Raw genomic sequence first — 27,710 nt, 5'->3', positions numbered from 1 at the left:
TCTCCAAACTTGAAACCACCTACAACAAAGTTGCTAGATTTGCAGCCAATCTGCCCTCAAGATCACACCACTGTCACACTCTCCAGACACTCAGCTGGCTAGTTTCCTAACCAATTCTTATTTACCCAACTTCTCATTATCCATACTATTTTGAATAAGCCCTCCTTTTGCCCTAGCATTTCCTCACTTGTCTCGCTGTATAAGCCCCCTCGATCCCTCAGAAGCTCTGACCAATGTCTCTTACAAATTCCTTTCATAAACATGTGTCTCTCAAGCTGTGTAGATCCTTAACCCGAGCACAGCCACTTTATACCTCATTTTTTCTGGGCTTCATCAGTGCAAACCCACCTTCTGTGGGTGAACTCTTGGTTCTAGGAATCTGTTCCTCCCAGCAACAAAAATCTCACCAGTTGTACTAAATTCAGAGCTACTTTCCAACATTTAACCAAAATGGCTAACAGTATCCCTTTACCAGTCACCCTATACAAACCTCTTCCTCATTTTATGCCTAGCTCTGTAACTAACCACAGAGTTATGCAGCAAACCTCAATAGCCTCTGTTTGCAGTCTTTACCAACTGTAAATTTCCCCTACTAATCACCCTACCCCAACCATCCTTCTTATCTTGCAACATAATTTGTTCCCACCCATATTACTGTTATGATATAGCTCTGCAGTCACTGTTTTGCACTACTGTATTTCACTAACTGTATACGCTCATTTTACAATCATCATACTTAAAACCATCATCCTTACTTTTCTTTTAATTTTGAACCTACCCTTAAAAAGATTTAACTTAATCTCTGTACGCTTTCTTAACTACCTCAACCCAGTTCATTTTTTACTAATGCTGTTTAACCCTCTTGCCTGTCTTTCTTGTCCTCACACTCATGTCTGCCTTCTAAACCTCCTGTTTGTAAAACTCTCTCTTATCCGGTCTCACTGGGATCAGACCTTAGACTGGATAAACAAATGGCAGGTTAATCATAAAAAGCAAACAAAATAGCATTTATAAGTTATAAATCAGCAAGAATAACAGGATTTGTGTTAGTATGCATTTTTCTAATTAATACGAGTCTAAAACTTAAATCTGGCATTATTTAGCCCTGAAGCGGAAGAGGTGTTCTTCTCTGTTGCCTTTTGCTTGGGCTATGGCAGAAATTTGATGGCTGGTTAAAGAGGAGGTTGGTGAAAGAGAGGCTGGATAAGAGGGAGTGTACTATATATATTTTCATGCACTGTTTCATCTCTTTCCTTTAACCCCTGCTATTTATCTGCCTTGTCTTCCTAATCTTTGTACTCCTTGCACTGCTGTCCTACTCCCACATCTTTTATTTGAATACTGTATGCTTCAGATTGTCAGGGTTCATCCAGACTTGTGTAAGATAGTTGTTTGAACTGCATTATTAATTCTTGCGTTGTATATTACTGAACTGTCTATGCTTTATTACTGCAGTTTCAGAGTGCCTGTAATATTTTTTCAGTCATTTTGTCTTGTACTGTTTAAAGTTCATATCATTGTTAGATGTTGACTGATATCGATTTAAAAAAAGTACATTGGGGTCAGTACCCTACCCTACCTCAGTCAATAAATTAAAATAAATAAATAAAATGCACACAGTTTGACATTATTGACACAATGCTAGCAGCATTAATTTATACAAGTCTCTAGAATTATTTTCTTCTCATTAAGACATCTGTTAAAAATGCAAACCAAAAATAACATGCATGTTATCGAAATGGAGTAGTTGATTTAAATTTAGTGATGGAATAAAATGCATGATGAGATATCTGAGGTTGGGGTGCCTTGGGATCAAATGCCAGAACTACTGCTGACTGCAGAAACATTATTATGTATACTAATTAAAAAAAAGCATGCAAAACAACTTAACAGTCTATTTTCTAAGCACTGTAATGCCATCCAGAGTGGACATTCTAGGGATACTACAAAACTTCCAGAGGTTGAGATACCCCTTGTTTGTGGCTTCAGGCTTTACAGCACCCCCCCCCCCCAAGGTAGTCTGTTATTTCACTATAATTCCCACCCTGTCCGACATTACTTCTCAGACATTTCATAATGTCTTATGAACAGATTGCTTCATCTTCATTTCTGTTTTTGTGAAATATTGGTGGCTGATGTACGTTCATTACATTTTTGCACACATTGTTGAACAACACATTTCAGAAATTCTGTTTAAAAAAGTATATCTTCTGTACAGCTATAGTCTGTAGCTCCATTGTCAGGTCAGACTACATCCATCCACAACCCCTTTTTCCAATTTTTATACATGGAGTCAGAGTATCAGTTCAGTATGTATACTTTTAAAAATGTGTAGTGCATAACCCCATTTACTTGGACATCATTTGCTGACTGATATAAGCCTTTTAATTTGCTTCATCAGGATTTCCATCAGTACCTGCAAATAAGTACAGAATGTGATTGAGAGACTGTAAAGCTAGCTGTGAATATCGTTATGCAAAGTAAAACACTGTGAATAGGGCAACATTTACAGTTTGAATCACAAACATAAAAAAAAACCCACAAACTAATTGAACACAACTTCAAGGCTTAACTATGATGTCGGTGTGAGTAGAGAACAAAATGAAATTGAAGAGGGGGATTTGAAATTAATAAAACTTTTCAGTTGTTTCATGAATGTGACAACAAAATGTAGCTTCAGTTGTGTCAGAAAAAATAACATTAAAATGTAGTTTCTAGGCACAATCTGTAAATCTGTATCTAAAAATTTGACCTAACTCATAAATTGACATTATAGAAAAATAATTTGATAACTGCACCACATGTATTAATATAAGTGAATGTAATGTTTTGCATAAAATATAAGAATGAGAAGATAAGATCTCTGGAAAGAAATGTTGAGTTGGCTATACAAAGTTGCTTCCTCATAACTCGCATACTGCGCTGGAGTTTTTGTAGCTGGGAGTAACGCCAACACACAATGAAGTTAAACCGGGTGTGTTAAAATGAATGAACTGGGTTGATCTTTCTGATTGAAAATCATAACAATAACTAGGACTAATGGTTTGCTACTTCCCAGATTGCAGCATTTGACCATGGCGTCTTGCTTTAGGTGCTTAGCACAGCTAGAAAATACAACTGCTTGGCATTGCAAGTTACTGCCATTAATACCTAACATGTTACAACATAAGAATAACTTATTTGTGTCTTCAATGAAATTTAGATGTGTATATGCATTATAATTATGAAATTCGTATGTTATAAAAAAGTATGTTTAAATTGTACATAAACAGACGAGTCTTTAACTTCATTGTTAAATAGGTTTATTAATATGGGTAAATTTGATTATTTGTATTGTATATTAAAATAACTATTTTTAGGGAATGCATTTCAACTTGCATAACATTTTTAATAAACTTATTGCTTAAAAATGTTGTTGGTATGCTTGGAGATATAAACGAAGAGTGCAAATGCAGTGCAAGATACTGTAGTTTGGAAAAGTTAATTTGAGTGTAATGTGAGTATACGATATCTTTGAGTTTTGTTCTGACAAAGCTTAGCCCCAATAACTCTGCTGAGAGTAGAGGTTAGAGAAACTGCATAGTGGAGTGACCAAAACAGAGACCTGAATGTCTAGAATGTTGACTAAGAAGGTAAAGGAAGGAAGGCCTTGGGAACTCCTCCTTCCTACCTTAACAGGTATGATAGTGTGGAGTTTACGTGCATCCTGTGCGGCCAGTTTTTAAGTAAAATAGCTGATAATCTGCTTCATAACCATTTCACTGATGTCCAAACGTTGTTAAATAAAGTAGCTGGTAATCTGCTTCATAACCATTTCACTGATGTCCAAACGTTGTTAAATAAAATAACTGGTAATCTGCTTCATAACCATTTCACTGATGTCCAAACGTTGTTAAATAAAATAGCTGGTAATCTGCTTCATAACCATTTCACTGATGTCAAATTTGAGCAAGTCTGACAGAAGCTGATACGAGGGCGAATCAATGGATTTGAAGACGTTTGTAAATATGATACTGCTAAAGCTACCATTGTCCATATGTCTGTAATTGGTGACCGACAAACTATATCATGGTACTGTGTCTTGTACAAAAAAGGTAAGGAATGCATCTGTGACCGAGTGATGACCCGTAATGTGCCCAAAGCATATAGAGTGAGTGTGATGACAGTAAATGTGCTGTGTGCACTTACGTAGCACAGTAGGGGAAATGCTGTCAGCACAAGGTTTTGTGGTCTGTCTTTGCATGTTAAAGTTCATGCCTATATTCTGTAGGGGGGACTATTAAGTTCAACCGTTTTAACATGTGAAGTCTTTTAAAGAAACGCATTTCTTTTAGCTAGCATAGAAACTGTAACAGCATAGCCTTTGATGTGAAGTCGTATAAAAGCCATTAGAATAGTTAAACTTGACGAATAATCTTTCAGACTTCACGAATAATCTTTCACTCTGCTGAAGAATAAAAACTCCCATGTCTGGAAAGAAGTTTACCACTAAAAAATCTGTTTTACAAGCTGGCATGACAAGATGCTAGCATATTTATTTCCAAGACTACAGTATTGCACACCAACAGTCTTTGATAAAGAGCCATCCTAGGAAGAAAGGAAGAATTGAGTGCCCGATGGTCTGCTCTCTTGGCTTGGAGAGCATGCATGGGTTTTTTGCACTTTCTGTCAGCCCGCTGTTGGAAAGGAAGTGTATGCAACAGTAGACTGCCTCAGTAAGGCACTTGCTTGGAAAACCGTCATTCTTCAATGCATGTTCTGCCCAACATGGGGAACGGAAAAAGCTGGATCAGGCATAGTACAAGCAAAACCCTTCCTAACAGTTCGACAGATGTGAGAGCTTCTTCACATTGCCTTCACCTTTAGAGGAAGAAGAGAACTGATACTAGGAAATGGATAGACCCTTGTGGACTGGGGCTATTGAGGGTGGGTGGGTAACCTCCCCATCCCCAAAAAAGCCGTTTTTTCTATTAAATGGCATAAAATAGTTGCAGAAATCTGAGAGTAAGATACTTTGTGTTCCACTACAGCCATATATGGTAAGAATTTGGTAGTATTGAACGCACCATCTTCAAGCTGTGTAAAGTGGTTTACCCATTCCCTCCAACAGGCAGCTTGAGGATTAAGAGTAGCTTCCTGGTTGAGAGGAGGTGACCTGCATGCTACTATGTTATTCCCCTTTCTCCTGGCCCTGCCATCCACCTACTTATGGGCATCACCAATGCTTCTGGCCTTACAACTACGCACGTTCTACCTCCTCCTCTGCTTGGTCCTTCTAGCACCTGTTCCATTTAATGGAACATGTGTTGCTTGGGCTATATTGTGTGATTCAACACTTTGCACCACAGGGCTGGGCTTCCAAAGCTGTTTCTTGTGGGGAGTCTATAGAAAAGATTATGCTCTGTAACATTCATTTAACTAAATATTTCAGTGACTCTACTGAATGTTGAATCTTCTAAAGACAAAGTTACTTTATTGTCAGAAAGAAAGAAATGTTAAAAAAGGGGGTGCAGCTTTCTCCTTTCTGCAGCAGTGCATGTTGGCTGACAGGAATTTTAACATTTATTAAAAATAAATATCTGAATTTACAAATTGGGATACCAATTCATTAATTTTCCTATACCTGTTCTGGATCACGGGAGAGCTGTAGCAGCAATGCGAGTCAGAGAATGTAAGCTTCTCACAAGACACGTGAGAACAGTTTTTAGGTTGGCCATTTCACTTCATGATGAGTCTTTAAAATATTGGTGAAAAATGGAAACCCCAGTAAATAGTCACATGGACGGAGTGCACATATGCATTGCAGATGGCAGCCTAGTCAGGAACCAGACAAAACAATTAAGCACCACTATGCTGCCAGACTTTTACAGAATTGTTAAAGTGGTGTTACTCCTTACTAAAATGGTACACTGTTTTACTTTCCACTTGCATTTATTTGATTTAATGTGTTTGTGAACTAGGTGCGGAGTGGTAGGAATTTGTAATTTTTAACAAAACCCGTTTTGTAGTTTTTTTTTTCATCTACTTATGCATATAAATTGTGGTTAAGTATTGGTGGACATTGTGGGGCAGTAGACCGCTTTTTTTATAATATTGAAATGAAAGTGTTTGTGATTTGCTTCAAAATTCACTTGGTTTTTATTAATAAAGCTGAAGTCCTGAGATTTGTAATACAGCCTTCCAGCTGTAGTATTCTCTCCCTATGCACATTCCTCAAATTCAGAAGTAGTTCAGTCCAGTGGTGCCTGGCTCAAGGGAAGCAGAGTACAGCATAAGGCACTGTAGACTGCTGCCTGTCAGCCAACTGTGTAGCTTAATGCAAGTTTCTGTGGTTTAATGCTGCCTTTGTGTGCATTAATATAGACTGGTAGTTTTCAGAGAAAATGAAGACCTGCAAGATACTAGTGTCTTCAATTGACACTTGTTGCTGAGTGTGACACCAGTGTAACACAATACAAACAAACAAATTTTGCAGATGGTAAATCGATTTGCTTCTCACTTCTTAGCAAAAAAGTTAAGAGAATTGCGTTTTGGTCTTTTAGCTAAAATGAAGTGTGTAGTTTGGAGATGACTTGTGTATGTAGATTTTTTTGTTGTTACATATATATTTTATTTATTTATTTTTTGTTAAACCTTCATGGTACCTTTTTATTTTTTTATTTTAGGATGAGTCTCGCATACTCAGGGTCAAAGTTATTTCAGGAATTGAGCTGGCTAAAAAGGATATACTAGGAGCCAGGTATGTACTGAATACGTTTTGTTTGGCTTACTTTTTCCTTTTTGAGGTTTGACAGTAGTTGCTTTTGCATGGGTTCTCCATTATAAATAAGAAGCAAAAGTTGAGGAAGGAAGTGGCTTCAACAAACATATTCACCCTCTTTTAAGCATTTGAGTAATGCCTGCATGATAGAGCTTGTAATATAGTTTTCTACCAGATTATTTTTTAAGGTATTATAGTGTGAAATGTTCATATAGTTTTATTTTTCATTCGGGCTACCCTTTCACATTACATTTGCATAATGACAGTAGGAGATGATAAGTGCAGCTAGTTTGCCCTTTAAGTGCATTTAATGTTTACTTAATATTTTACCTACTTTCCATCCCTGCATTTCTGTGGTTGTCCTGAGTCCTATTGTATGTTTCTGTAGATTGCTTTCTACCATCCATTCCAGATGTCTTCATGTTTCACTGTTGCAGTCCTGACTTGTGGGATTTCCTGGTGTGGAAGCCCTTGGCTGGCCCGACTACCAGAGTAAAAGTCTCCCTACTCCTAAGGCTGGCAGACGTCCTGTCTGACATCAGTATGCTTGGATATAAAGGTAGTTAGCTGATGTCATGACATCAGTCTTTTCTTGCCATCAGAGCCCGAAGCAGTGTTTCAGTGCGTCAGTTGGTCCACACCAGAGAGAAGTCTTCTAAAAGCTAAGTTCCCAGTTGGGGGAACTCTTTTTTTCTTGCTTTAACCAATGTCAGATAAGGTTGATAATTGTCTCCACTGTGGTAAGCAAATCCCACACAGAGACTTTCATACATTGTGTGTCACCTGTCAAGACCGTAATCACAACATCCCTAATTGCCGTTTTTGTTCCCATTTCAACTCTAGGGCTATCAGGCATAGGGCTGGGTATCTTAGTCTGCCATCAACTTCGCTTTGTCCGATGGCATCCGCCAGTCATCCTGAGTTTGAGCTTCCCAAGTGTAGGAAAGACAAGGAAAAAAGACCTAAGCTTACGGCCTTGGATGACAACTGTTCCCCATCTGCCAGTCCCCCGAGGCTTGTTATCTCTGAGGAAGGTGAGGTGCTTTTGCAGCCCCCTTCTGCGACCGAGGTGGTGGCGAAGGCCTCTGTTGAGAGCTGTATGGAGTCTGTCATGACGTTGGGTCCCTCAACGTTTACACAGGCCTTGACTTTCAGTTCGTCTGTTGGGTCTGGAGTCGCTCAGCAGACATAGGATTTCAACAAAAGGATCTTTTTACTGGCGACGTTCATTTGAGGCGTCAGCCTGCATTGGTTCTTCCTTACAAAGAGACTGGCATCAGAATTGCAGATGTACCTAGGCCCAAGGCCAGAGTTACCTCTTAGAAGGGTACTACCTTAGGTTCTATGCCTAGGCATACCGACTGCCATGCACAGGGATATCAGCAAGACCTGGTCAGGTTAGCTGAGGACCTTATCTCCTTAGTCAGAACCAGGCAACCCCCTTTAGAATCTTCCCCAGGGAAAAGGAAGAGGGATCCTACCTCTGAAGTTTTCTCTGAAACTCCCGATTTAGATGAGAATTCTGACCCAGGAGGGGAGAGTCTGTGTTTGAGGGACCGTTCCTTACTTCTTTTGAAGATTTAGATTCTGAAGAGAATCTTGCCTCAGCTTCTCCTCATGTAGACATCACTTTTGGGGAGAATCTGGCCTCAACTTCTCCTCCTGTAGGCATCACTTTGGGGGAAACACTCCTTGCCATGAGGGAACATTTCCAGTAGGAGGCACAGGAATACACACAATCTAAAAAGAGGGTTGGGGCATTCCTTGGCCTCCCGGAACATAAACCGTTGGCTATTCCTGCTGTATTGGAGGTGGTAGAGGATGTTTTTATGGATTTTATTTATTTAGCATTTGTTGACCGGGAAAATCATTCAGTCAGATTCTTGTCTGAATCCAGATTCCCTACCTCCAGCCCCTTGAAAACCAGACAGGTTTTACAGGGTGCCGGACTCTCATAATTACCTCTTCAAAAATCCCTCTGCTGATCCAGAGGTTGTCACTCCAGGACCCAAGGGAGCAAGAGTCAGCTTTTCAAAAAACCCTTTACCTACTGACAAAGAAAGCAGGGCCCTTGATAGGTTTGGTAAAAAGGTTTACATTTTTGCTACCCTAGCAATGAGGGCCCTTAACTGCTAGTTTCATGTGATCAAATACCAAAAAAACTATTTTAGATCAAATGAAGCAAAAGATATCCTCCCTGGAGGACAAGAGCATTTCCAAGAAATTGTGGCTTTGCCATTCCAGCTCCCAGGTGGCTAGACTCTCATTACACTGCGGCAATGATGCTATGGAGGCCTCTAGCCAAGCTGCTGTATCTAGTTCTGTCATTAGAAGACATGCTTGACTTAGGGAACAGACCCTGCCAGACCATGTCAAATCTAAACTTCTAGATACATCCCTGGATAAAGACTTCCTCTTTGGGCTAAAAACTGAAGCTGTGCTCAGAAAGATGAAAGGCAAAGCAAAATCTATGCAGACTGTCAAGAACTTCCTCAAGTTCAGCCTCATAGGTTTAGTAGGAATTTCCCACTAAATACTAGTCCTTTCCCTCTCAATCAAAAAGCAGGCAAAGGAATCCCCGGAGGGAAAGGCATCAAAGGCAGCATCAGTCACAAAGACCCAGGCAGTGGTCCTCAGAAACACCCAGGCAAGGGAGTTCTAGGCCACAGGGCTCTGTCAGAGAGCAGCAGTGACTCATCCTTTCCTCCTCTCCATGCCCCCACTCTCTGCAGAGAAGATAGGAGGAAGACTAGGAGGAAAGCTTTCTCAGTTCAAAGGAAATCGGTCCCTCGTTCCTGCAGACAAGTGGGTTCTGAATGTTATCTCAAATGGTTACGGGCTCCCTTTCAAAGAGCCATTAAGATACTCTGGTTACTCAAGATATTCCACAACATCAAAGAGCAGAGGCCCTTTCTCAAATTCACAACCTGTGCACACGGGGCTCAGTGGAACCAGTAGCAGAACACCAAATAGGGAAGGGGGTCTGTTCCAGGTTATTCCTGGTTCCCAGAAAGGAAGGCTGTTGGTACCCTATTCTAGACCTGTCCACCTTCAATCAGTCCCTGCTGATACCAAAGTTCAAAATGTTAACTGTTAAAAAAAACTTCTTCCCATGATAGCCCCTCAGGCCTAAATGGTCACCCTTGACGTAAAAGATGCTTACTTGCACATTCCTATAGAGGAATCTTGCAGAAGTTTTCTACGTTTCAGAGTAGGTACTAGTTCGTTTCAATTCTTTGCATTGCCCTTTGGCTTCTGTACTACTTCTGGGGTCTTCACAAAGTGTTTAGCCAGTATGATCGCCTTCAAGCCACAAGTTGTTCAAAGCTCCTTAAAGAGATAGCCTTCGCTCAGTACATCCTCACCTCCTTTGGGTTCACCATAAATCTTTGTAAATACAAATCCATCCACCAGAATAGTTTTTTCTGGGGCTTCTCCTGGATTCCTCCCTTAAAAAGGCCTTCCTCCCTCCAGAAAGTCTTCTTCCTAACTCGGTACTTCCAAAACGTTATGCAGAGACACTGCCTGTCAGCCATGGTGTTCTTCAGAGCATTAGGCTACAAAGATCAGGAGGATACAAGATGCCCTCTGAACAGGCTACACATGAAGAAGCTCCAGTGGTACCTCAAGAATCTGTGGTATCAGCACTCACAGTCCCTGGGGACAGAAATTTAGCTAATCCCTTGCCTCAAGGAGGAATTTGCATGGTGGATATGAGCATGTGCCCAGAACCTGGGTCTGCCTTTCAGGCTCACCCTTCAGGGCCAAACTTAAACCACAGATGCTTCAGATACAGCATGGGGGGCTCATTTCCAGCACTTACAATCCCAAGGCAGATGGGAAATTCAGTTCAGAAATAAACACGTAAAATGAAAAGAACTGATGGCAGTTCAGAAGGGTCTAGAAGCTTTCAAAAAATGGAAACCAGAGATCCTGCTAGTCAAAACAGACAACACCACAATCCTTTGGTACATTAACAAACCAGGAGGCACTTACTCTTACCCTGTTTGTCGACTAGTTGTGTAGGTCTGGGAGGTGGCTCACTCTCTGGGGTTGCACCTCATGACACAGTACCTCCCAGGAACTCAAAATACTCAAGCAGATCACCTCAGCAGAAACTCGAAAGATCCCCATAAGTGGCATCTGCGTCGGGGAAACATTTCTCAGCATAGTCCAGAATTGGAGATCCCCACAGATGGACCTCTTTAATACCAAAGGAAATGTTAAACTAAAAAGATTCTGTACAAGGTGCAAACTACTCACAGCTTGGAGGACAGATGCTTTCTCCTTCCTTTGGAGCCACCTTTTTCTTTATGCATTTTCTCCCAGCCTCTTCTTCCTTGGGTCTTCCTAAAATCAGTGGAGAAGGCCCAAGGGTCATTCTGATAGCCCCAGACTGGCCCAGGCAGCACTGGTATCCTCTGCTACTAAGTTTAACCAAAGAAAGTCCATGGCAGTTACCTCAGAGAGCAGACCTCCTGACTCAGGACAAGGGGAGGTTTGTGCATCCAAACCTGCAGACTCTGACTGTCAGCCTGGATAATCCCCCCAACATCCTTTTCCACTTAGCATACCATAAGCAAACAAGTTCAAAACATTCTGAAGGAGGCTAGAATATGTAGTACTACAGCCAAGTGGAAAAGATTCTCCATTTGGTGCCAGCAGCCAGGCCTCAATCCTAATGCAGCCAATATGTCTGCCATTTTAAATTACCTGGCTGCCTTGGTTGACCGAGGCCTATCCTTTTGTGCTATTAAAATTCACGCCTCTGCAATTTTAGCCCACATCCCTGTGCTTCCTCCTGTCTTTTCCCATCCCCTGCTGAAACAATTCTTTAGGGGAGTGAGTCACATCAGACCTCCCAGGAGACCACCCATAGCTCCACAGGACCTCAATTCTGTTCAGGAAAAAAAATGACCCCCCCTTGAACCAGCAGCTTCTGCTGAATTAAAATTCTTAACTTGGAAGAGTGCCCTTTTACTGGCTATCACCTCAGCTTGGAGGGTCTCTGAGCTGTGAGCTGTCATGGCAGTGGAACCATTTCTTATATTCCACCCAGACACAGTGTCATTCAGTACTAATTCATCTTTTATATCCGTGTTGGTCATGGACACATCCATGAGTCAAGCGATATACTTGCCCACCTTCTTCCCCAATCCTCAGAATCAGGGAGAAATAATTATTCACTCCTTGAATGTGCATAGACAGCTCCACTACTATCCTAAGTCTTTCAGAAAATCAGAGCTGTTTGTGTCCTTTGCCACTGGCTGTGAAAGGAAACCAGTCTCCAAACAGACTATATCGCCAAGTGGATCTCTCACTGTATTTCCTTTTGTTACAGCCATTATGGTAAAAAGCCACCTGAAGCTGTCAGGACTCACTATACTAGGGCCACGTCTACCTCTGCTGCCTTCCTGAAAGGGGTACCTACCAAAGACATTTTGGAAGCTGCTGCCTGGTTATCTGTGCATACCTTTACCAAACAGCACCACTTTTCGGTCTTCTACAAATCTAGATCAGGTTTTGCCACTACCATCCTACAGGGCACTGTCTCTTCCCCATAATCTTCCTTCCACCCTCACCTCAGCTATGGGAATCAACCCACAAGTCAAGACTGCAACTGTGAAACACGAAGAACATAGTCCAGTTGTGTGCACTTATCATAAATGTAGATCTTCAAGTGTATTCACTGTTGAATACTTCTTTCCCTCCCTCCTTCACTCTTTGCCTACAGTAGTAGTCTGCTTCTATCTTCTTCACTAACCAGAGGACCCCCATGGGTGTTCTCCTTGCAGGGCCCATTTTCTGCCTTGGACCCTTGCTTGTGGTTCATCCTGGGAGCTCCTACCTTCTAGGGGGCAAGAAAAAACTGATGTCATGGCATCGACTGGCTCCCTTTATACCAGAGTGTGTACTGATGTCGGATAGACTTCTGCCAGCCTTAGGAGGTAAGAGATTTTTACTCTGGTAGTTGTCCAGCCAAGGGCTTCCCCAGCAGGAAATCTGACAAGTTAGAAATGCAACAGTGAATACACTCGAATATCTACATTTATGGTAAGTGTACACAACTGTACATTCTCCATTTCACTGGTACACAGCCCTATATTTGAAGAAGTACTTCTGCAGTTCTAGGAAGTAATACCTTCCTGCAGTCTGCTGCCTTCCTTTTGCCCCCCCCCTCCCCCAACCTGCCCATTTTTTTTCCTTGGAGAGCAACTCCATGTCTCCATGATCTTGTGCATTAGTGTCATGTTCTCTCCATCTGTCCTGATATTCAGTGCAGACTCCAGCTGCTGTGGTTTCTAGTGATATCTTTTGCCTTTCATCCCGCCCACCATTTTGGTGGTTTTACTGTAGTTTCCTTCCAGCTGCCTAATGTCATTTTCCCTGTTGACTGAGCAGGGCTTAGTTGAGTGTAAGAAGAATGTCTTCAAATCATTAACACCTGTGTGGTGTGGAATGTTGCACCTCTAGTAGCCTGCATATATCTTGCATTCCAGCGCTTTTAATGAAAATAAATGTAAAAAGCATAAGATAAACAAACCAAAACTCCCAGCAGGTCAAATGCTCTACTGCTGCTCTATTGCCAAGTTATGGAATGCACTGCCATTAGCTTTTAGGGCTACTAGTAACATCTCCTCCTCCTTCAAAATAGCTCTGATGCAGCACCTCTCCACTCTGGCACTGTAGATGCTCTAACGTCCATCCTCCTATGACTTGACTCCTCTTCCTTACATCATATCACCTTTTTTCTCTACTTCCTTCCTCCAAAACTTGAATCCTATTAATTCTTCACACTCATCACTCCTAGCACTAATCTCTCCCTACTTTTAATACATATGCCTTTAGATAATTGTTATAATTCTACCTATATTACTCACTTCCACTCTCACAACAGAGTCAACTCTACAGTGTACACTCATATCAGTGTACTAGAATATGTACCTTGGATTTACTTCAATGCCTTGTGTTTTTATATTGTTTCACTGTACGTACTATATTTTCATAAAGTATTTTATTGTATCTGTACTGCCTGTTATGACTATGTTTCTTGTTAATGCAAACTGTTTCCGTATTATGTAATTTTATACTAACTGCTTTTGGGGAGTTTTTCTCCCTGGGCCTCCACTGCAGATGGGTTCTTCTTGACCCAGTGGACTTTCCTGGTAAACAAATCCCAATAAATAAATAAGTAAATAAATAAATGTAAATATTTTGTGAACAATAAAAGCTATTAAAACTGTGTAAATAATGTAAGGTGTGTTCTTTACAGTGATAAGTCTGTGCATTCATAGCATTTTCCATAAATACTGTTATATATTTTAATGCACACAAACCTCAAATTATATTTCTAGTAAACTTTCACAAACAAATTTTCATACCTTGAAAAACTGAATAACCTGGACATATCTTACAACAAGAAATTCCACTAAAAGTACATGTTTATTGAGATATTTACAGAAATGTGATAGCATATGCTTGACTGCGTAATTAGAAAATCAAATAATACTGGATTATCTCCCACGATGTGAAACTTACAGTGCATATCAAAGACAGTTTTTCTCAGCAACATCTAAGCTTTCAGTTAATGTCGTGCAACAGTTTGTAAGTCACTGTTATTGACATAGGTTTACAATCAAATGGGCGCTCAGACTATGTGCAATTCACTTTAGTCTGAATTGACCCATTTGGTAGAATCAAAAGAACGAATGCTAAAATGTAGAAATGTACAACAGTGAATGCAATACAGCATTCACTGTTGTGACTTTCTACATTTTCAAGCAGATTGCACTGTAGTACGGATTGGGAAATATACCCTTTCCTTCACTATAGTGGGATCTCAGAGTTTGTATATCTAAGTAGCAGGGGGTGTGGGGGTGCAGGGGGCTTACCCTCCTGCAAACACATTGTGTACTCTATGTCAGAGACTGTATCCATTTGCGGAAGTGTGGTGCATGTTTAAATTGTGTTGAACTCGAACATTCACCGCTTCGTGTTTGACATTTGTGTTTGTTTAAGGTGGTCGTTTCTGTGGTTCGGAGAAACGATAGTTCACATGTAGTGCGATTGGGAAAATGATAGTAAACTGTTGAAGTATTAAGTACATATTCAAATATTGCTTAATTTCATAATTACTAACAAACAACTAACAATATTTTCAGTATCGTGTGATAGAAACCAACCTTGACAGCGAATTGTCCACAGTGGTGTTTCATACCATACACCTCAGTAACATGTAGGTCATTCAGTTATGAAAATAAGAACATAAGTTTGAAAATGTAAGTGGCTAACAAAGATTAATTTCTCCACTGCAGGACACCCTAGACTAAAAATCTTCATAGTACCCTAGACTAACAATCTTAGTGTAATTTTGCTAGTAGCTTCTTGCCCTTTCTAATACTGCCTTTTATTAATTGGTAAGTCACTCAGTAAAAGAAGCCAGACCCAAAAAAGTTCTGGACGCCATAAGGCAATATCGGTGTGAAATGGAAGAATACAAAAAAGGCAGTTTAGGTTTGAGTGATTTAATTCTAGAATATTTCCCCCTCTCCTCCATAACCCAAGGATATACATTCCAGTGTATTCTGTTTACTGCTGCATTTTCACTGTGCTGCTAGTGGTCAAATCCAGGTTTATCACCATCCCAAATCCTTTTCCTCTTCTCTTATTGCAAGTTCCATTCCCTCTTGCTGATGTTTCAAGCCATGGTGTGTGGTTGAAATGCATTTCTTTACATTTGTCTACATTAAACCTCAACTATTACCTTTCTGTCCAGCTGGACAATCTTTAATAGTTTTTCCTTGAATTGCTCCACCCATCCCCCACTGGTGTACCTGTCTTTTTGTCTTTCACAAAATCTTTAATCCTGTTCCCTCAAATAGGATTGAATCAGTCACACTAAGGAGTACTGGGTACAAGATCAACCCCTCTAGTACTTCACTGGATACCCTTCTTGTTCCTGATATCTTCCCTGTCGTAGTCCACTGTGCCCTAACCATCTGTCAAGCAGTAGTTCATCTTCTCAGTCTTGACTGTGCTCCAACTCTGTTACTTTCCCTGTTGTTTGCCTTTGGTGAACAGAGTCAAAGGCTAGATGAAGTTTACATGGACATGTCAAAATCACGTATATTTCTGTTTTATAACTAGTTCTGATTTGATTAACAGCTCCTGTTAGCCATTATCCGTTGTTGGTTGTTTCCTGGAGATTGTTCTTCAGGAAAGTGAACATCCTTCCTTCCAGGATTCTTTCAGTAGCTTTTCCAACCACTGTAGTTAACAGGCCATTTGTTCCTTGGAGTTTTTCTTGCTTCCTCTTGTACAGGGGTACTACACTTACTGTCCCCCATTCCTCAGTCATCTCTGCATAGACAAGATCTCAACTAGGTAGTTTACCCTGTATACTACATCAAACAGTCTGTCCATATGCTGAGGATTATGGGTTGTAGCTCATCTGATCATTGTACTTTATCATCTCTGAGGTCATTCATGTCATTCTCTGCCTCCTTTTTCCTTATCTTGGTGTCTGTCCACTGCTTTGTCCTTTCTATTGTACCTCCCTTCCAGCTTGACACTGTCCTTTTACATTCCTTTGAGAAAACTGGAACAAAGCATTGTTATAGTACCTCTACTTTTTTCAAGCAGACTTTAATCTCCTTCTCGTTCTTGCTCAGCCCTGATAGGTCTATCTTCCCTAACTTATTTCTGTTGTATGCCTAAGAAGTACATTTTCTTTTTCTTGATCCCTACTGCTAACTCTTTAACTTTCATCTTTGCTACCCTTCTACTGACTTGTTCATAGTGTGTCTCTTCTGCCTTCCCATATGGTGTGTGCCCACCATTTTGCTCTAATTGCAAACTTCATGCTCGTATGTAGCCAAAGTGGCTTGGTGTTCTGAACACCTGTTCCTAAAATGCACGCACCATGATGCCACCTTTTCTCTGTAAAGTTCATCATGTTCAGGTTGCTGACTGTGCTGAAGTCATGTCCTACCTGGATGATGCCACTGGATGTGAGGAATGCCTCCTGGTATATTGTTCTTTGGGGTTCACACATGAGGTTTAGTCTGGTTAGCCTTTCTTTTCAGTACAAGTTGGTGTCCCCTGAGGTCTTTTCTGTGGCTAGATCATTTACTGGTGTGCTAGCTGTGACAGTGAAATTTGTACAGGAGAAGGAACTTCTTGCTTCATTTTGTGTGGATGATGGCTTCTGATAACAGTTGTCCTTGACTGCAGATCCTGAGTGAGACAACCCAGAAAATCTTGTAGCTGTAGCTTATATTACTGCTTTTACTGAGACAGAGTTGAACATTCTTCAGCTGTTGTCATTCCTGCCTCAAAGTCCAAGAAGCCTTGGCAACAGTCTGGGTGAAGTTGCAGTGGGGGGACCTGATTAGGGTCATCTTGTGCCTCGTGAGTTTTACAGTCTCCATAAACTTCACAGTTCTTTTTGCCTAGCTGAGGATGAAGCTATTGTGGTGGATTTTGAGATGCCAGTTACTACAAAACCACCCCGCTATCTGTGACCATCTGTTGATATCATCTCATTGGTCTTTGGATTTAAGAATGATGGAGGACTCCTACCACTTACAGTATGGCATTCACTTTCTACAGTTATAACCTGTAATAATGCTTAGTGACAGTACTTTCTCTTCTGGGTTGGAGAGCTCACTTGGGCTCCTTTGTACACTGGAAACAAAGCTTCCCAGAAAGGGGGCTTCCTATAATCCAGTTGGAACAGAGTTCCTCACCATCTTGGCTCTAGAAGGAGTTTAAACAAGAGACCATCCTGGTATGGGCATACAACCTGGCTTTGATATTGTACATGAGCAAACACTGTCTTGTGCATTTGCACCCCAAAGTACAAAGAGTTGATGTGGGACTGGTGATCACTATAAACCAAGACTTCATTTTTATAGTCATTCATATTCCAGGACAGGAGAATATGTTGGCAGTTTTCCTCATTATACTTTAAATTTTTATAGTAGAAGATAAAATAATTCTGATGTAAAGTGGTTGGCCACGTGCAGGACACCCTGCACTTGATCATTTCTCTGCATGGTTGTTGTAGTAGATGGTTCAGCAAAGTAAAGGTGGGGGTGGTGACAGTCACAGTTTTAATACCATTGCAGGTATGATTCAGGCTCACTCTTCCTTGTTTTTACTCTGGATACGTGCATTGTAAAAATTCAGAAAGCCAAAAACTTATCCTTGTTGCCCTATGGTGGCCAAGAATACTGTGGTTTCAGGCAGTTGTCTCTCTAGCATTTCAGGACACACATTGCACAGTCCAAGGATATCCCATCTCAGTTTGGTTGGTAGCTTGTTCCATCTCACTGCTTTACAGCTTATTTGGGTCTTGTTGCCCTACCAAGCCTCCTGACCAGATTTGTAGAGACTGAATCTTAAATTGAGTGTCAGTCACATAGCCAAGAAGGATGTTGGTGGCATCTCTCTATGTCACAACCTCATGTTACTTGAAGAGGTCCTGTGTATTTGCCACATTAAAAGTACCCTTATCCTCCTTAAGAATAAACTTCATCAGTGACAGAGGTACTCCACCCCCATTTCAAATCTGTTGATTCAGAAACGTTGTTCATTTTTCCTGAAAGGCACTTGCCTTGGCAGTCATTACTTTTGCCTTCATGATCTTTGAACTGCAGGTGCTCTATCTCTGGGGAGCCCTTTTTCACAATAGATGGTTTTATCATGGAAATAATCCAATTTTTATTCCAAAAGTGGTTTCAGACCCATCTGTGTACTAGTCAGTTTGTTTCCTGGTTTTCTTTGTTTACTGAAAAAGCTCATCCAGACCCTGCTGCAACCTGATCTGAGGAAAAGGTTAGTTTGATTTTGCTTTCTTGTATTTTGTATTGATTCATTGCCTTCTTCTATTTTGTGTATTGTGATTTATTTTCTTTACACTGTGTTTTATTTGCATTCTGCTTTTAATTGCTTATTTAAACTAGGAAATAGGCCACAAGTGGGTCACTTGTGAGTCGCTCACAAATTAATTTTCCCCATCCTCCCACCCTACTGCTATTGTATTTGTGAAGTCAACTGTCTTTATAGTTGCCTGCCTTTTATGTTAATTTGACCACGTCTTCTTTCCTGTCCTCTTTCATTGGCTGTCGTGAGCACAAAACTATCATTTTGTGAAATTACTCCCCTTCAGCTATTTAAATTTATTGGCTATCCCACTGTATTCCATAGAACCCGAAAACAAGTGCCCACCCCCTTCCAATCTGTCTTGCACTTTTAAAATTAGTGGTTGTCCACTTAGACAGCTAAAGCTTAAATTACTCCTCTTTCTTGTCTAACTGCATAGTGCACACTGCAGCTCTTGGGATATTGACCTTTTTTTTTCATTCTACGTTTGAAATCTGCAACCTACCCAGATACCACCAGTTATTGGAGAGCCCACATTCTGCCTCTTAGTAGTCATATTGGGGTTAGTGCTTCTGTTTCTCTCCTGGTGAGAGAAGGAGCACAGGGACATTATTTCCTGAAGACTGCGGATCACCAGAAAGGCTAATAATTGCTTCATAGGTGCCAGTTTGGAATTTGTGATTATATTTTGCTTCTGCTGAGAGAAGGAGCAGAGTGCATTGATTCCTGACTGTTTCTGGTTGGGCAGTGAGTGTGTCTGATCTTCCTGATTGGTCTGGTTGCTGTTAAAGGCATCTACCAGAAAAAGGCTACAACAAACCTACAGGCCCTTGCATCATCTGGGACAAGACTGTAGATCACCAAACATCCTGTGGCTTGTTTCTTATCTTAGGATTGGTGCTGCTGTTTTACTTCTGATGAGAGAAGAAGCAAAGGAGCATTATATCCCAGCACTGTAAAGCTGTGGTGAGACCAGCACTAGTAGAAGCCAGGCAGTAGCCATTCAGGTGACACCCCTCTTTTCATCATTACTGACAAGCTAATTGTTTCTTTTCAGTAAGTACTGCTTGATTGGCTTCTAACTTTAGAATATCTGCCTAAATACTCCATAAATCATCAGGGTCTATTTATTAGTTTCCCCTCAAGTGTTTGTCAGTGCCCTTTATAGATGCAGATACCTTGAGTTAACATTTTCCTGTAAAAGCACCATTGAAATTTCACCAATACCTAGTTGCACACAAGACAACTAGTTTGCAATAACAAGAACGGACTCCAGAGTTGCAAACCAGACACTTTTGATATTACTTTACATTCTCACTCCAACTTTCTAATCAATAGAAAAGTGTCTGTTGCCATGACTATGAACATTCCTACTATCTCTGTTACCAGCTTGGTGGACATGGGCCTCCTGAGGCAATGTATAAACTGTTTCATGTTTACTGAGAGCCATTTAATTCTCAAACTGATATAGTATGTGACCGTTGTATTTACAAGATGTCACCGGAGACAAAACTGACACATAAAAGCACTCTAGTGTCAGTAATGTCAGTAGTACACACTTCACCCATCACACACAATTCAAATAAGACACATATATGCAGAGGCACTTAAATGTAACTGTCATAAACCCCAAAGACCTCCTAGAAGGAGTGCACATAATAAATATCATCAGCAACCCCAAATGCACTCTTTCAAAACAACACCCACATAAACACATACAGCCTCATCTCATGGAGCCTCTACTTCTAAGTCTATAAGGCAATCCACCACACAGTCCAACATTGTGGTCAGTGGAGACTCCATTGTGCGACACACTGATGTCCCTCTCACCAAACTGAGTAAGGAGAAAGTCACGGTCATTTGCTTATCAGGGGCCAGCAGCCGCCATATTACACACACACACTCAGGTCGTTGGACCACAAGTACTAGTATGACTTGATTATACTCCATGTGGATGTAAATGACCTGAGACATACCTCCCAAGACTATATGAAGAGAGACATCGTGGAGATCTTGGATTGTGTGTCCCAGGCTGGTATGAGCCCAGCGTTGAGTAGCATTTTACCTTTTCCAAGGATGATGCCACAATACAAACAATAGATGACTGACTTTAATCATTGGCTTAGTTTCTGGTGTCATTCTAAGTATTTGTCAGCATAGAAGGAGGTGGTCAACAGACCACATTGCTTTGCCAGGGATGGTCTCTATCTCTCCCCTCTAAGCTTTTGAATATTAGCTAAAAGATTGTCCTCCCCCCATAGTGCTTTTTTTTTAGGCAATGCCAAACTGAAAGTACTTCTGACATAGCAAATCAAACTCAAGAAATTCTAAAGGTGTTACTGCTTGGTGCTAGGAGTCTAAACAAAAAACCGATCCCTAGATGCTCTCTTCACCCTACGGAATACTGATTTATGTGCGGTCACTGAGACATGGGTTTAAAACCGACAGTGCAAGATTTTAGTGCCTTCCGCACATTTAGACCAGCTACAACATAGACAGGGACTAAAGGTAGAGGTGTCTTTATTTACATCAGAAATAAATATACCTCAATGATGGTCAAACAGGACAATGCAGTTGAGCTTCTTCACATTCAAATCACCATAATCAAAATCCAGTACCATTTCCTTGCAAGCTATGGGTCCCTCTGTGTGACTCAGGATACCCATACCATGTATTTAAACTTATTGGAAATACTCACCATACAACCCAATACCATATTTATGGATGACTTTAATTACCCCACTATTAACTAGGAATCATATATGACACCAAACATACAGGCACAGTGATTCCTGGATTTTGTAAACACAAACTCCCCGGACCCGATTATCAATACACCAACCAGTGGTGCAACCATACTGGATCTGGTCCTCCCTAATATGGGAGAGTGCTACACACCCCCTAGTCTGATGTCTTCTCTGGTACAGTCAGACTACAAAATGGTCACCTTTGAAGTAAAAATAAAACCTGAAACCCCAGCTAACCATGGAATAGTCAGGAATTACTCTAGCTTTCTGCTATTAAGTGATAACCTGATAAAATTTCAAGCCCCTATAAACCCTGAGAACACTGCTGCCTATGCAGAACTGTTCACAGAAACCCTATACAAGCATGTTAATATCTGCATAGAGGCAGCTGTAACCAACAGAAAGAAGTACAGAACTAACTCAAAAACAAGCCACCCTGGTAGAATCCCAACATCAGTAGGCTGTATTACAGTAGGAAGAAAATCATGGCAAAAATTAGAAGGTGCAGCACCCAACAGGATAAAAGCAGTCTCATCAAACTAAACGAACGACTGAAAAGGACAAATAGTTTACCAAAGCCAAATCTGAGGTAAAGTTGGCCTTCCTGGTCAAGGAAAGACATAAGGCATTCTTTAGCTATGTCTGCAGCCTCAAAAGCAGTACACAATTGTGTGCAGAGCTCTTTGTTAATAAAGCCGCCTATACGGAGTCAGAAGATGTAGCAAACCAACTGGCTGACACATTCAGCTCCAACTTTGCCCCTTTCTCCCCCCCTCAACCTTCCTGAGGAAATAACATCAAATATAACTCCCCCTGCTATGGCTAGGGAGCAGATCCTTAATGCTCTCTCTAAGGCCAAGAACACTGCATCAGTGGGCACAGATAGTATCCCAGTATTCCTTCTAAATAGTATGAAACGTGACCTATCAGGCCCTCTTGAATTGCTATTTAACTGTAGCTTCCAAACAGACTTCATGCCTCATGACTAGAGAACAGCAGCAGGCATCCGTCTGCACAAAGGTGGGGCAACTACAGACCCATAAGTCTCACTATCTCATACGAAAAGTCTTGGTTAGAATTGTCATGGAAATGATCAGTAATGACAAAAGAAAACTCCAGATACTGGACCTAACTCAGTTTGGTTTTGTCAAGGGCAGGTCATGCCTACTCAACCTGGTGGATGACTTTGAGAAGATCTCCAAATCAATGGGTAAGGGCAAAGTGGCACACACCGCCTACCTTGACCCGGCCAAGGAATTTGACACACTATCTCACTTGGGCATTGTTGACAAACTCAAGAGGGTAGGTACAAACCCTTATGCCACCTGATGGATAGCCAGCTGGCTCAAAGACAGGACCCAGGACGTTAGAATTGGGAAGTCCACCTTTACAAATAGGTCAGTCACAAGTGGAGTCCCTCAAGGATCAGTCCTGGGAGGACCCGCTCCTTTTTGGCATTTACTTCTCTGAAGTCAAGGTCAATGTCATTGATCTCCTGCTGACTAAATTTGCATATGATTGCAAATTAGAAATTGTCATTGAATCCCCCACTGGCACAAATGTTCTCCAGGAAGGGCTGACGCAGATGAACAACTGATGTCATAGCCATGGACTAAAAGTAAATGCCTAGAAATGCATAATAGTATCCTTTGGGAAGTCATCCACCCCTAGTAACTATCATAATTGACAACATGCCCCATAGAGTTGACCTAGTAGTCATGGACTTGGGGACACACATAGACAGTAATCTAGCCTTTGACCATCACGTGTTTACAGTAATGAGGAAATCATTCTGTGTTGTTCAACTTATAAGCAAAGGTATGGCATCTAGGCTCAAAGAAGTCATTATTTCACTGTATTCAGCATTCATTAGACCTATCATAGAGTACAGTGCCTCCTTTGGTATATACCTAACCAGGCATATCCAACAATTTGAATGTTCTGAGAGGTTCCTCATTAAAAGAATACCGGGCATAAGTAACATGTCCTATGCAGTCTGCCTCAAAGCCTTATCCCTTTCCTACGGGCTGTTGAGAGGAGATCTGTGCCTGGCATGCAAGACATTGTCAGACCCCACTGTGATGGACCTCCTGCATATCTGCAAAGCAAACAGCACCAGAACTACCCGTTCTAAAGACTTAAACCTTTCCCGTGATTTAAATAGGTCCTGTGGAGGGATAGGTATGTATCCCAGGGATCTAAGACACGCTCGGAAAAGCAAGTGTCCGAATGCATATATACCAATCACAGTTTTAACAAAAGCGCTTTAATCGAAAAAGCGCTTCCGTTAAACTGTGGAAAAAAACAAAAAAACAAAACCACTAATTAAATGTTTTTGCAGGGCCCCCTTGCACCCCCACACTCCCCCTACTTAAATATTCTCACTCCAAGGTCACACTACAGTGGAGTAAAGGAATATTCCCTTACTTGCACAACAGTGCGACCGGCACACCACTCACACATACCCGAAATTGCTGCTTCGATGAACAGCAGTTTCGGGTATGTGTGAGCACGAATTTGACTTTCGATGAAAGTTAAATTCGCGCAAGTGCCCGGGTCCTGTATCCCAGAGACTAGCACGTCTATGAAACAGGCTCCCATCCATGTGAAGCAGAGTTCTTTCCTAACCCAATTCAAGTGCAACTTGGACAATTGGATGGGGAACAGGAAATTCACCCTTGGTTGGCACCTCTCTCTCTCTAAATGGCGCAGGCAGCCTGTAAGTGGTTCATCTCCCAGGCCCTTTCTTGTAGGTGTTTCATTGCCAAGTCCCTGCTTACACTTATCGAGGGTACCAGAACTTTCAGAGATTTGAAATGCATGGGTAGGCTTAAAAAGGTCCATGTGGTCATTAACCAAGTAAATGCCTATAAACCTATACTACAAAGGCAAATGAGATTTTTATACTTTTGCATATGCACTGATAGCTCACATTTTACTTGAAAAGCTTTATGAGTTCAGGATGGATGGATGGGCCAACATTTGTCTCTCTCTCTCTATCTCTTTGTCATCTGATAATGTGGTGCTTGCACTGGCTAAGCAAGTCCTATCCAAATGAACTGCAAACTGCATTGTTGAAGATGTTGCTGTCAAAGGCCAGCACCAGGGTTGTAGCTGCTTCCACTGCATGCTTCAAGAATGTGTCCACCCTGGGTTTCTGTGCTACAGCTGCTAGGTCACTGGGTCACAACATCAAGCACTATTGCTTGGGCCATGGTTCCATGAAGTTTCCTCTTTTAGCACCTCAGTCCTTTAAAATTTGGCTGTATGAGCCCTTGATTTTAAGTCTTTGTCTGGCATTAATACTCAGGGTGGTTTAATTCATACTAGAGATTCTTCTGAAGTCTTACTGCAGAGGGCTTTTGAGGTCAGATGTAACAGATTTGTGCTCAGCATGTCAAGTGATTTGAAAGATGGCCTTCTGCAGTCAGGTCATATTAACAGTCTGGTATCTCCTGTGTCTGAATGGCCTTTCCTTCCAGCACTTGTGGATTGATTTTACTGCACTTCAAGCTAGTATATACTTTTTGTAGTAGTATTTTTTTCAGTTTCTTTCAGCTTTTGCTTACAAAGTATATAGAGGTTAAGCTGGGTGATGAAGAGCCGAGTCTATGCTTCTAGTATAGAGAATGCTTAAGACAGCTTTAGTACGGAGAAGTACGAGAGAGTATAGGTTGGCAAGGTCATCTTGCACCTCTGATGGTAAAACCTAGAGTAACTTCTGAATTGTGCCAAACTAAGGATACCCAGAAGGAAATTGCAGCAGCTGCCTGCCCACTACAGAAGTCTTGGCAGCATATCAGATGGTATAGAGTGCATATGTATTATGTCAGCTGCACAAGGGAAAAACAAGAAAAATAAAATCATTTTTATCTTTCTTAAGTGACGTTGAAAACCTGGTAACATTTTATTTCCCTGTGCTTTTTATTAAATTTCAGTTGTGTAGGTACATTTGTACAGTTGCAACTTCTTTTTGAAATAATAATGTAGCAAGTTTGTTTTCCATATGTAAGGTATATTAAGGTCTCACTTCATGAATGTGTTTCCATTACATTGTTTTAAATTGTATAGAAATGTAGGTGTAGAATGTGTGCAGCCCTACACTATTTTACATTGGTCTTGCATGGATGTCTTTCTAGTTTAAATAAAACCTGTAAATTGCAGTCCTGTTTTTGAAGGCATTTCTTGTTGACTGTGTGTAGAGTTTTGATTTGTACTTGCTGGATATAATTTTTGTTGCAATGTATTTAGTTTGCATGAAGGTGACATATAACAAGATTTGTTGCAAGCTATGTATTTGAACTTACATTATCTGTTCCTTCATGTAATCAGTTTGCTATTTGGAAGACTTTCTCCCTGACTTTCTATTACTTTGTATACACCATAGCAAATTAAGAACATTGTTGGGGGCTTTCACTTGGTGAGTAAGACTGCCTGAGGCTGTTTACATTAATTTTGAATGGAAGGTTTCTATGGTCTTGTTACTGTAAACTGCAACCTCATTTTTCTAAGGTGACTGTTGTTTGTTACGAAACCTCACAAGAGAAACTTTGACAAAAGTGTGCTGTCAAGTGCTACTAAAATGGAGCAGTTTGTTTTGTTTCCATCTCACTGCAGTAAGTATCAGGTTGTATTAACATGCCCACTGCACACATGGCAGTAAAACATTCTCGAAACTGATTCTGAGGTTAAAGTACAAAGCAGCAGCTTTATTTATTCCACATGAATTCTCAGTGGTTCTGGGTGCATTGAAAGTCAAAATAAGTGACTAAAGCTAAAACAAAACATTTCTCTAAAAATTTCAAGTTAAAAGCACATTGGGCATCAGTGTTAAAGAATCAGAATTAGCTCTACTGGCTTGGCGTGCTATACTAAATGAAGAAAAAGGTTTGTTTAGTATATTTGTTTATTTACTTTGTTGCCAGGGTTGGTCTTACTAGGCCTGTGGTCTGTTTTCAGGGGAGACCTTAAGTATTTTGACTAGGGATGTATGAACAAAATTGTTACTGTATGCTGACCCTGAGTGAAGGGGTGTAATAGTTTAGTTAATAATGAGTTACAAAATGTTTTGTGGGACGTTAATGACTGATTTCTCTTAATGGGGTATCACCTAGTGCCACCTTGTTGCAGATGTGAAAGAGGAATGTGTGTGTTTCATTTTCAAGAAGCAAATGTTTTAGTAGTAGAATGGTGATACAAGTGGTGCGGATTCTGAGCTCATTTGAAATGCCATTTGAGACTCACTTCCATCTTCAATCCCACTTTCAGAGGGCTAATCATAAGCTGATGAGATGGGTGTTTTTTCTGGGTGCATGTTGTTGCTGGCCGCCCTGTGGAAAGAGCACTCATTCCCTTTAATTGAGAATTAACTTTTGATTTGAGATTAGAAGCTAATGTTAGTACTCAGCATGTGTAAAGTAGAAGTATTGAAACAGATGTTAGCACATTGGAAATATTTGTCTCTGGGTAGTGATAATACAGGTGATGGTAAGAAATCATATTTTGCATAAAACGTTCAATAAACAGGAAAAATATATCCTCTATGTGTGGATTGATTCATTTTTTGCAAAACATTGGACCCAAGGGTTTGTGGATGTTGTAGTGGGTTTTGAGTACTGTACACTTACATATCTGAAGTATGGCAAACCTTTGCATCTGTTCCGTCAATAAACTGCAGTATATGTGTTTGATTTGACCAAACAAAACAGTGTTCACATGGGTGGGGAATGCTTGAAAACTAATGATAGTACAGCATAACATGTGAAATTCAGCTGTTTTACAAGATGAACCTGTCACATATAGTAGAATCACATGTAGGTAAATACAGATATTTAAAACAGTACAAATTTAAATTAGAAAAAAATCTGTTAAAATGAAAGAATTATGGGTCATATCACTACCGTAATGTTTTCTCCTGAGGTGCTGCACCCCACACCCTGTATGGTTATTATATACACTTGGCTTCTAAGAGTGTACTGTTTGTTCACTTCAAACTAGTACAACCTCAGAGTTAATGTAATTATTATAATGAGATGAGGCAATAGTAATTATAGTCCTGCAGAAATTATTTCTTTATATTGTGCTCCCACTTGAGTCTTTTTCCACTGCCTGCCAGCTGTTGGCTTTCCTACAATTAACTAGACCCATCTTTCACCAATGGGGTACTCACTGATTGCTGGAGATTGTGATCCGGGTAGCCATTCAGTTTTTTGTTTTATAGGGTCTTGATCACTCCTCAAGACAGGTGTTTCATACCCTTGCTTATGTGATGGTGTGCAGTGCCTTCCTCTGAAGATGTGCACATTCCTGTACTTTTC

General features: G+C 40.7%; 1 protein-coding gene across 2 annotated transcripts in view; it reads left to right on the top strand.

The window, feature by feature from the left end:
• Window positions 1-27,710, top strand: part of NEDD4L (NEDD4 like E3 ubiquitin protein ligase) — a 3,335,946-nt gene that overhangs the window by 619,116 nt on the left and 2,689,120 nt on the right. Inside the window, exon 2 of one of the 2 annotated variants that reach the window (XM_044066167.1) lies at window positions 6,666-6,739. The exons of the other annotated variant lie outside the window; for it this stretch is intronic. Within the exon in view, the coding sequence (XP_043922102.1) occupies window positions 6,666-6,739 (74 nt within the window). The remainder of the gene's footprint in view (window positions 1-6,665; window positions 6,740-27,710) is intronic. 2 annotated transcript variants of the gene reach the window in all.

The sequence above is a fragment of the Protopterus annectens genome, chromosome 1.part0 (genome assembly GCF_019279795.1).
Source record: "Protopterus annectens isolate FY-2018-M chromosome 1.part0, PAN1.0, whole genome shotgun sequence".
NCBI lineage: Eukaryota > Metazoa > Chordata > Ceratodontiformes > Protopteridae > Protopterus > Protopterus annectens.
Note: the sequence above shows the minus strand (reverse complement) of the source record. Positions and strands in the feature narration are given on the sequence as shown.